The sequence below is a fragment of the Notothenia coriiceps genome, unplaced genomic scaffold (genome assembly GCF_000735185.1).
Source record: "Notothenia coriiceps isolate Sejong01 unplaced genomic scaffold, NC01 NC01_scaffold00003695, whole genome shotgun sequence".
Classification (NCBI taxonomy): Eukaryota; Metazoa; Chordata; class Actinopteri; order Perciformes; family Nototheniidae; genus Notothenia; species Notothenia coriiceps.
Window position 1 is genome coordinate 520 of NW_011336396.1, and position 12,308 is coordinate 12,827.

The following is a 12,308-nucleotide window of genomic DNA, read 5'->3' on the forward strand; positions in this document are numbered from 1 at the left end:
GGCGCCATCTGAATGACCTTGGCTTGATGCACCAAGTCAAGCCTGTATATATATTATTTATGGTTGTGAGCTGAGGAAAGCTTGGTGGTTGGTTCTTTCTGACTGATGTTGTTGGTGCTTTTGACTGTTTGCTCTACAGACAGTTTGTAGCTTTCTCTCTGTTTGTTTCCACACACACGGTTTACCAGAAATTAATCATTCAAATAATGTTCCATGTTCTCTCTCCTGTCTTTCCACAGGACGACTTCCTCTACAGTGTGTCTATAGTGAGCGGAATCACATGTGCTGTGCTAGCTGTGGCCAAGTTCATGCTGGGAAGGGTGCTGACTAGCCGGGCACTCATCACTGACGGTAGGGTACACAAGCAACCGCACACACACATAAATAAATGAAAAGTTCCCCAATTTAAGAGGTCTTAACAAAGCGTGTAAAATTGGCAAAGGAAATAGAATTTTACTCAATAAATGCCAATGAAAACTCTGGTGTTACATCTCTCATTGGTGATTTATTTAGCCTTTAGTGTTGAGGATCAATGTCTGTGTCTCTCTTCTGCTAATGAGAAGTAGTTCAACCAGAACAGTTACAAAACAGACTTTCCTGCTGTGGCAATATTTGTTTTCATGGAGAAAAAAAAATCCTTAAAAATGTACTTTGCATTTACGGAAGTGGGGAAGTTAACAGGGGATAGAGTTGAATAATCCTATCTATTGAGCGAGACAAAAACATGCGTAAGAGTGGCAAAATATATTTTGTATCATACTGCTTACTTACGAAAAACTAGAAATATTTCAATGTAAAAGTACAAAATGTCGCTGTCTGTAACTTTGTAACGCCATCATTGTCATAAATCAATGCCATTGGTTACCCTTTTTGAGTCTTTGTTGGTTTTCACAATACTTAACCAATGAAAAGTATTCAAAAGAGCTGTCGATTAAATCTAGTAACTCCATTAGATCTTTCAACCGTAGAGAAAAACGTCACAACTCAACCTTGGTTATTCACTAACTTGGTGCAAAAAGCAGGGCCGAAGGTAGAACGTTTCTTCTGACTTAGGGTTTTTCCACACTTTCATATTGAACCCAAAACATTTTACACCTCTCACTGGATGGGGTCCACGCCTGACCCTGGGATTAATCTTAATGTATCTGGATTAGTTTGAGAGGATTCCCTCGTTGGACATCCCACTCTAACAGCATAGCTAGGAACCTAAAGTACTGCAATGCAGACAAGATCGTCGTTGTTCTAATCGATTAATGATACAAATCTCGACATTTGCTGGTTAATTGGGGTTATTTTTTTAACCGATCATTATTTGATGAAGTCATCAAAATAAAAGATTAGAATGCCATAATGTTTTTAAATTATTATTGGTTTTTACTTTTTTTGCATAGACTTGTTAACCTGTTAAACCCGGCTGCAGGCTTTTCTCTCGAGCCTCTGAATTAGCCCTGAGCGAAAAAATGCTAACGCACAGAACTCACGATAAAAATACTTTATTACTTATCAGATCTGCACAAACAAGATATCAAATGAAAGTTGATATTCCACAGATTCTAGAGGTATAAGTATCATCACTGTGCAACCAAAACTCAGGCCAGTATAGGCAAACCCAGACAACACACCACGTAGCTTTACGGAGCCAAAACGGCAAATATGTCTTACCTTTGCTGTTTTTCTGATCAAACGTTGTGTTCAATGGCATTAAAATGATTTAAAAAAACGCTGCTGAAGTTGAATCCAATGTCTCTGTGTCCCTTTAAAATGATTACTGATAATCCATCATCATATTTATGGCTATAACCTAGTTTTCGGTTTTCAGTTTTCAGAGCGTAACATAGCTTTCGGTTTGGGCAAGCTGCGTGCGCATCCCTCTCATTCCACAATGGTAACGTGTAGGTGGATTTAGGAACTCCCCCTTCGATTCCATTGGCTGTAACGATTCAAAAGAGGTGTTAATCATCAACATCGATCGAGGTGGGCCAGAGATTTGGCAAATCCACCCAAATGACCCCAGAAGTGGTTGTTTTTTTGCTAAACCTCTCTAAAAAGGTCAAATGTCACTTGTTTTGCATCAATCTTGATACAGGGTACTTATTATATGTTATAGTTTGGATTCCTAAAACTTTTAGTCTACTATCCCATCATTCAAGGGTGGTTTTCACTATAAGTAATGGGTTTTCTTTGGACGGACACTATAATTTAAAATTTTTCTATGTTCAATCTGAATTTACTTTAAAGTAAAAACATCTATATTAATTCTGACTTTTCTACATCCAACTCACATAATTAAGAATTTCGTCAGTTTAGCTGTCACATCTCCTTGTTCTCTCTTGTCCTTTCTCTTTTGAGCGCCGCTCTTGTGCTTTGGTTTGCTGTACANTTCACGGACTATTGTTCACTGTGGTTTGTTGTTGTCTGAAGTCATGAACGTTAGTTGGTGCTCCAGTATAATCGGTACCCCTGAAACTCATCCAGTGAGAAACGTTCCGCGGTGCAAAAATAAGTGCGATTAAAATGCGTTAATTTTTTTAACGCGTTAATTTTTGTGGAATTAATTAATCTTAATTAACGCGTTAAAGTCCCGGCCCTAAATAATACCAATAAAGTCAAACTGAAGCACTCCTTTGAGTTAAATCCCAGATCTAATGTACGTTAGAGGGTCTTGAGCATGTTTCTCTCAGTGATCCCAGTGTTAAGGCCGCCACACACCAACCTGAGACCAAAGAACCGAAGGCGTCCCGACTTTTACGTCCACTACGTTGCCTGCGTCGGCTACACCGCCCACCTACGAACGTACACCGCAAAGACTTCAGTTGACGAGTGGCAATAACTGTCCTTACCAGCAGGCAGCGGTAGTGTGTATTCGTCATTCAAAAGACGCAACAACCGGAAGACAGACTTTACACCGAGAGAAGAAGAACAGACTGCGTGATATAAACAAACAACAAATAGCGTCTGGGTTCCCTTTTCACTCTCTCTCGTCGATCGAAAACATGTAAACATAAAAAATAAACTCTTGCGTCCAGGTGAGAGGAAAATGAAAAAGATGAACCGTCTGTGTGTGCCTTCTTAATAGTTTGTTTTGGTTCCTCACTTCCGCTTCGCTTCTCATGCACTGACTCGCTAAGCTGAACAGCCAATCAGAGTGATTTCTTTGTCCCGACTTTCTTTGGCCTCCCGCGGCCGATTCAACATGTTGAATCGGCCGCGGGAAGTGTGAAAATGTCCTGTAAAGAGAGAACGGTGCGGGACACACCAACCTGAGTAGGGGGCCGCGAATGCCCGACTGCCTCTGACTCCCAAAATCGGGTTGGTGTGTAGCGGCCTTTATGGTAAATGTGTGTTCCCTTCTATCATGTCTTAATATTTGTCCTTGTTTGATGTTGCAAATGGAGCTGCTGTGATTCAAGTTACATTTCAGACTTGATTTGATAATACATTATTATCATATTGTATCATATAAAGCAGGGGTGTCAAACTCAAATACACAGTGGGCCAAAATAAAAAAATGGTTACTAGTCGAGGTTCAATGTTTAATGCAAAACTTGTTGAAATTAACTTATTGCACATATTAAACCTGGAACTAACAAAGCTTGAATTATTGCCAACATTGAACATTAAATAATCAGTTGCATTCATTTCTTATGACTATCTGCAGCTTTTCCGGAGTCATTTCTTATGATTACACTTTTCCACAGGCCAACAACAGCTTAAAAAAAACAAACATGCCGTGTTGTCGTAAGAAAAAAAGTGCAAAACTCAGTTTGCTGCTCTGTGATGCTAGCTCAAGCCAGATATTTGGCATCTCATCTTGGGTGCAAGTTCATCAATGTTTGGGGTCAGGCTCTGAGCTGAGGAAATCCTCAGGATTGAGTGAAGGTGTGCGTGCAATATACCGGCGGGCCAGATCTAATAGTAATTACAAATTATCCTGTGGGCCGAAATTAAATCAATCACGGGCCTGATTTGGCCCCCGGGCCTTGAGTTTGACACATGTGATATAAAGGAAACACAAACATTTGCTTTGTTTAGGGTTAATATTTAATTATCTCTTAGGGGGCTGCAGGTTTTCTTTTCACGAAACTATGTCTCAGGGCTTCTTAACATTTAAAAACCTATTAATGTGTCATACCCACTTAACGGGAAGAAACTCAGCTAACTGACGATACGAACCATTTTCACCGAAACAAAACACAAGTCTCACAAGAAGCGTCTAAATGAGCCCTGAGAGAAAAATGCTAACGCACTTAGCACAGAACTCACGGTAGACATACTTATACTTATCGGATCTGCACAAACAAGATTTAACTAGCAAGCTGAGATTCCACAGATTCTAGGGGTATAAGTATCATCACTGAGCGATCAAAACTTGCGGCAGTGGAAGCGAACCCAGACATCACACAACGGAGCTTTACGGAGCAAAATCGGGAAATATGTCTTACCTTTTGCTGTTTCTGATCAAAAGTTGTGTTCAATGGCATTACAACGATAAAAACGCTGCTGAAGGTTAATCCAATGTGTCTGTGTCACTTTGAAACGATTACTGATAATTCATCATCATATTTATGTCAATAACGGAGATTTAATATTAGCTGCAACAAGAGTGTATGACAGCTTCCGGTTTTGGGCCTTCTAGCTACGCATCACTCATTCACCAATGGGTAATGTTTAGATGGATTTTAGGAACTTCCCCTCGATTCTATTGGCTCTAACGGTTAAAAACAGATGTCAATCATCAAAATCGACAGATGGGTCAGAGATATGGAAAATGCACCCAAATGACCCTAGAAGTGGGTTTCTTTTTCTAAATCTCTCTAAAAAGGTCAAATTTAACTTGTTTTGCATCAATCTTGATACAGGGTACTTAGTATATGTCATAGTTTGGATAAAGCTTTTAGTTTACTATCCCATCATTCAAGGGTGGTTTTCACTATAAGTAATGGGTTTTCTTTGGACGGACACTATAATTTAAATGTTTTCACTATGTTCAATCTGACTTTACTTTAAAATAAAACATATCTATATTGATTCTGACTGTTCTACATCCAGCTCACAGGTTTATCATTGCTTTGAGAAAAAAGATTATTAATTTACCCCTTTTAGAAGTTAAGTTATAGTCATTTGTTCCGTGAATGTCATTTTCGAGCCTGCATTCTAGAATTTAAGTCGGTCCAGAACTAATTCTTTGAAATGTAGTGTGGCAGATTTATAAAGTAGATTAACATCAAAAGACTGTTCCCTAGTCCTGATCTATGTGTAAAGAGCCAGGGTTTATTTGAACCTAACGCCAAAACCACAAAACAGATTTTGCGTGTATTTTTCTGTTACAGAGAAAGTTGTTCTTATAATAACTTGATTGAAAGAAGAGGTCATGACCATCTGGCTGCTAGACACGTGCACATGAACAAAAGCACAGCGTACACACACTGCTATTCCCAGATCTCAGAAAGCACAGGGCATCAATCCAATAAACCTTAGGTTGCTGATTTCAGAGACTGGATTTATTTCCCACAAGACCATACACTTACTGTGGGCGAGATAATAACCTACTGCAGTAGCTTTCACACAAGGAGAAATGTAATTATAAAAAATGCATAAGCCCCTATTTGGGGTAACTCAAATACAGTAAACGTATTCTAGAATGATATAGCCAGGAAAGTTCTTGTATGGAAAAGTACAATTGGTCTTGATAGAGTTTCATGAATGTTCTAATACAACTTTCGTATTTGTGTGGTAAATGGGGGGGAAATAGCTAGTCAGGTTCTATGCAAAGGATTTAAGAATAAATTAGCCTTTTAGCACCTTAAAAGTTGTATGACAGGCAATCTCACGATGACGATGGAACTCCAGAGGGACAATGGCTGACAAATAAGATCCAAGATTTAACCCTCTGTAAAACTACAATTGATCTTCTTACCCCTAACCCTAACCCTGACCCCAACCCTAACCCTTACACTTGCACTGTTGTAAAGTTCAACCAATTGAGAAACAACATGTTAAAGGTCATCTATTATGCAAAATCCACTTTCTCATATATTTTTTACATCAACATGTGTCCCGTCTGTGTAAAGAGATTCTGAATGTTTCAGGAAAAAAGATTCGCTCACTTTTTGTTCTGATCCATTTATATAAAAACCTGTCTGAAAATGAGCTGATCAGATTTTGGCCACTTTATGATGTCATAACGATTTTTTGGCTTGTGTAACCATTAGCCCCCCCACCTTATCACCTGAATCTCGTCCTAGAGCACCATTGAGTTCTTTGTAACCAAATATCTCTCAGAGGGGCGTGGGGAGTGGCTCCTTATTTTCATCTAAAGTAACAGACAGAGAATCAGCACTTTTGAAACAGGGCTGAAACAGGGGGGATTATGGGATGCTACAATGATCTGTTTGGTATTTGTAGCCAAACACTTCAGAGAAATGTTTTGTATATATCTGAGACCTATAATATATTGATGAAAAACAGTATAATAGGGGACCTTTAAAGGTTCTGGTGGGCTGTTTCCCACTGTTTCCAGTCTTTATGCCAAGCTAACCGGCTGCTTGCTGTAGCTTCATTTCTACTGTGCAGTCACTAGAGCAGCATGAATATTCTCATCTAACTCCAAATAAGTTCCACATTCAAAACGTCAGACTTTTCCTTCATAACCACAAGATTGTGCCCTCAGATAAAGAGATGTTCGTTGAAATATATTTACCACTTTCTCACCTAAATTCTTAAATTGGTCATAATCAGGATTAGTGAAGCATATTTGAAACTGAAACTACCACTACTTAGACTACTTCATTACTCAGACAAACAATTCATAAACGGACCGAAATTAGTCTTCTAGTCCTTCCTTTAAAGCTTAACCTTTAACGTAATGCAGACCTAATTTAATCAGATATTATGAGCCATAGGTCTTTAGTCCCTTTGAGACTTCTTTGCTGACGAAACTTTCCTGTTTGATGGACATTTTCAGTATTCTGAACACATTTCCACAAGGTGACCTGAATCAGGGCAGATCTTAGTGCAATTAATTCACTCAAGAGTATATGTTTGACTTATGATAACCTAACGTTTGCAGACTTTCTTCTGTTTATTGGATTATTTTCATAGAAACACCATACATATATTTCTTTGTGATCAAAGAGGCATTCAATTATTATTTAGTAGGCTTGGTCTGCTTTTAAAGTTAATGTATACAGGAATTCCCTAGAACACAGACCATGCAGCAGGATGAGGACTTAACAGAAAATACAATTGTATTTTACTATTTCACGTGTTCTCATTTAGACTCCCTGTGACATCATTGAACTATTTTTCTCTCGATTGTTAGGACGGGTATGCAGAGCTGACTTTGAATGGTGTCTTTTCCAATAGCAATTGACAATGTAACATATTATAATGTACTTTATTATACTGTACATATTTCCTTTTTTAAACAAGTTGTTTCATTATAATTTAAAAGGCATTTATTCTAAGTCCAAATGCAACCTTTCAACATTATTAAGGACGCATTTCTCATTGTGAAAGCATTTGTGTTTTGTTTTTCCAAGTAAAATGTTGTTTCTTTATATGTTTGGGAACTTATTATCCGGCCTTCTTCTGATTCAGTACTTCTAGATTACATTTTCCACACCTCTGTGTTTTTTTCAGGGTTTAACTCTATTGTTGGTTCTATCATGGGATTTTCCATTCTGATCAGCGCTGAAGTCTACAAGGACCACGTTGACGTCTGGTTTTTGGATGGCACCCTCGGAGTTCTCATTGGACTCATCATTATGGCCTATGGCATCAAGTAAGCTAAAAATAATAATAATATATTATTAGGCCTATCCATATTTTGTCATTCATGCTGAGTGCTAAATCAGCAGGATCTGCACCACCTTGGAGAATGTATTTATGCACATTTACATACAATGAGACCTTGTTTCTTTGCCCACAGACTCCTGGTGGACATGGTGCCCCGCGTGAGGCAAACGAGGAACTACGAGCGCTTTGAGTGAATGTGTGTTTTGCAGGTTCAAATACATACACTTCCCCGCCCTCTTCTCTCTGTCTTTATTACACACGTTCCTACACATTTTACCTGAACATGCAGCACAACACACGCTGTGAATACTGTACATAGTGCATTCAGACATCAAGAAACACACATTAATGCACACACAAAGGCAGACATCTGATAATCTTTGACAGAGAAGGACTTGTTTGAAGACCAAATCCTGGAGAGAAAACACCTAAATACTTATGTTCTGCCCTTTGTCACTTTCTGTCCTTAAAACCAGTTTAAAAAAGGCCCCTAGAATAAGGAAAGCCACAAGACCTGAGATTCCTGCCTTTTAGCAGTATTTGTCTGACATGGAGATAACACTAATTGCTCAAATGACATATACACAATCAAGACTACAGTGTATTGATTCGTCATAGTGGATATATTCAGTCTAAATGACTAAATGGTCAACATTTAACAAACAGAAATGTTCTCCCACGTCATATTTTTTGAAAATGTATAATGAGATTTGGAAGAGACAAACTCCAAGTCGAGGTCTGCTCACCAATTTAAGATTTCCTATTTTTATTTGTAATTATTATTAAGTACAGGTGACTCTGTCCTTAATCAGACACAAATTGTTTCAAAGCCCCAGCAGCCTCCTCTCTTCAAAGCAGCAACCTTGGATCCTAATTTGTTGCTGAAAGAGGAAGAGAGGGAAAGTAGAATAGCACATGTGCAGTCCTGTGTCAGCGAACACTGCTGCTCAAAGGCATCAGCAAACACATTGAGGTCAGCCTCGATCTAGGAACTCAACTAAAATTAAACAGAAGCACATAAGACACTAAGGATAAACATTGATGGCTACTATACTGTGTGTAATGTATCCAAGCACATTTCAGCACAGTGCCAGGTTTAGCACAATGGGCGATAACGTATTAAAAAATGATTTGGGGGTATTTAGTCAGTTTTGTCTTACCTGCTGTAACTGACTTTACATATGTTCCATTGCCATATAGTGTATAGTGTTTTGTTTTTTGTTTTTTTACAAACACATGCAATAACTACAAATGTACTGAAACGGATGAGTGCTCATAAATCCCGAGTTCTTTATGGGTAAGATGGAAAAACAAACGTAATATGTTTCGGTTTTAACACCTCATCACGTTAAAATTATGAATATAGTCAAAGGCACTACCAGAAAGCCTCTGGTACGATTTTCTACAATCCTTTTGATTTATAATGTTCTCTATGGAATTTTGTACTGAATCCGATTGGGATATTTATTACTTCTCTTAATATTTTATTCATGTTTCTTTTGACTTTTTCTCGTTGTTTTGCCTGCACATTTTAATGTGGAAAGTTGGATAAGACAAAGTCTCAGACCTAAGACGAAACAAAGCACAAAGATAAGCAGCCTGAGGGAATATCATTTTCCGAGATGCTGCTTCTTCCAATCCTGCATCTGCATACCTGTGTATTACTCATTTGTTCTGCATGTTACCATTGTTATCAACCATTATGTGCAATGAACTGAATGTAAATACAAACCACACGGTCTGTAAATATGTTTATTACACTGTTTGGGTGCATCGGTTAAAATGAAGTCATAAATATAGTCTTAGTAATTTACATAATAGGCTTTTCAGATTAGACAGCATATAATTCAAGTACAGGATGATCAATGTTGCATATAGTTATGAATCTTTGCTCTATATTGCTTATATTGTAAATGTTGTTTTACATATTACTGTAAATTATTGGTGTAATTACATAAATCTTACTGTAAATGTTGCACTTTAAATTAAAAATATCAGAGCGGATGAAGGCGGCTGTCCAAGGATCCTTTAATTTCAAAATAGGAGCTGATTGTCAAGCAAATCATAATTGAACATGTTGAAAATGAATCGCTACACAATTATGCATCATAAATTACTTCTTAATTTTAAACTACATGGGTGTCATAACTTCAACCAGAACGTTTTTTTCAAAAAATTAAAAAAGTTGAAAGGCTATGAATTGCGTCACACAATTGGGAGATATACCTCCATTGTCATCCTCTCAGAATAAATAGAAAACCCTCCAAATTAGCAATTTCACTCATTGGCAACATTTGTTTTGATTAATAAATTATAGAAATAAATGTACTAACTAATTCAGAGACCCTTTGCTAAGCACAAACATATTTGCATGAGCTTTTTACCCATGACCCATAATACATTTTCCCTGTCTACATGACAGAATGAGGATTGAGAGTGCTTCTATGCCCCCTTGTGTTAAAAAGCCACATGACAAAAGTTATGATTACTATCTAGGAAAATAGTCTACATTTATTCCGAGCAGTAGCATATCCAAGGACAGTGATTCTGACGACGCCTACATCCACTCTACGCTGTAACTATCAACTCTCAGTTGACACACTGGACAAAGTGCGACATTATTGCTATGATATTTAATTTAATTTTGTGAATAGCTATAACTGAAAGGTGTGAATCCTCTCGCACTACTTCAACTCACCAACAGCACACTGATTTGTAATGTTTCCCCTCTGATGCATAAAAGACAATCTTTACAACGACTTTTACTAGCAAAGCACAGTGTTTACTTGCAAATAACTACATGACAAGGCACAGAACAAACTCTTAACAATGCTACGCTCTACTTGCGCTTTAGCTCATATGGATAACTATATTGCGTTGATTTTAGCAGCGAAATCCTCTACCTCTTTGCATTTTTTTGTTTTTTCATGCTTTTTTCTTCAAGCTATTTAAAATGTAGGCCGGGTGCTGGGATTGTGGCCCCTTACTCCTTAGTAATGGGTGATATTTGAAGCTGTTGCACTCACTCTAAATCAGGTCAGTGCAACAGCTGAATACCAAAATAAATAGTCATATATGTTGGATATAGCTGTAATTCTACGATCACCAAAAATTGCAGTTGCTCTTCATTTATCTATAATGTGATTGTTGTTCTATCTGCCTAAAGACATGTTTGAACTTTCACACTCACTATCAAATTGCACAAACATAACCTCCATATTCATTTGCCGGGCAGTATGATATCTAATCCATTTTTTTGTTCCATTGAAATAGCTCAAAAACATGTCCAATTTCTGCAGCTCGTGCCAAAACATTGAAAACACCAGTTCCTCTCTTCTGATGTGTGTTTCATTAAATTATACTGTGTATTGGATGGATGAATAGATGTATTATTATTAGTGCCCCAAGAAGAGACATCAAATCATTACTTTGACTTCATTTCACAAAATTATGATAGCAATACTAACCACTTCTCTGTTGCTTACAGCTTGGCATAGCTTCAGTGGTTACAAGTGCATTGCAGCCAGCCACACACACGCACACACACACACGTACACACACACAGACGCACGCACGCACGCACGCACGCACGCACGCACACACACACACACACACACACACACACACACACACACACACACATACACACACACACACACACAACATAACATACTGTACATGGACAAATGTAACTGAATTTCCAATAAATCTCACTAACAGAGTTCTTATTTATCTGTTTGTACAGTAATGACATCAGTGGTATTACAGATGATGTGAACACCATTTATTTATGTAAAAGAACTATGAGGTATCTCTTTGTCAAAGAGCAAAGTTTTATTGATTAATAAAGTGTTATCCTGCTTAATGTTCAGAAAAGTTTTTCTTGTTTTTTTTCCAACCACGCAACTGTCATGGGGGAGTAAATGGGGAAGTTACGCATCACAATTATGCATTGTGGAAGAAAAAAGATAATGGAATAAATAGACCAATTACATGTCTTGTTTTCTCAGGAGGCTCTGGATGATGAGATGGTGTCAGCGTGCACAGAGAGAGCCTTGGGGGTAAACTATTAAATATATTTGTAATGGTAGTGGTGGTCTGCACATGGGACTAATAATTAATAACCACTAGTCGCTCGCCTAAAAGTAATTGTGTTGATAAGTTTGCGGGAGGAGGAAATCCTCCGCCTACTGAGCATGTAGCCTCCTCATTTAGGGCAATAAGGACAAAATAAAAACTGGATTAAAGGGACTCTATTCTGCTTTTAGGGTTTTCCCTTTCCTGTATAGGTTTTCGTGCAACTAAATGGTCTGCGAAGACTACAATCCAAAGGTTCCCTCCAGAGGGAGTTTCTCTACCAAGCTGAACAGGAGGTAGAGAAATTATGTTACGAAAGGAAGATAACTCAGCTAAATGTATTGCTCTGCATTGTAATATACAAACAATAATTGTAATATCACTATTATCAAGAATGGGGGAACAAAATATAAGAAAACAAAAACGTAGACATC

General features: G+C 37.9%; 1 protein-coding gene across 1 annotated transcript; it reads left to right on the plus strand.

The window, feature by feature from the left end:
* Positions 1-239: 239 nt before the first annotated feature.
* Positions 240-8,810, plus strand: LOC104941677 (transmembrane protein 163-like; the record flags this gene model as incomplete). Its single annotated transcript, XM_010766808.1, has 3 exons — positions 240-351; positions 7,642-7,783; positions 7,931-8,810. Coding segments are annotated over 3 exons (315 nt in total), but the record flags the coding sequence as incomplete, so codon positions are not given.
* Between the last annotated feature and the right edge of the window lie 3,498 nt (positions 8,811-12,308).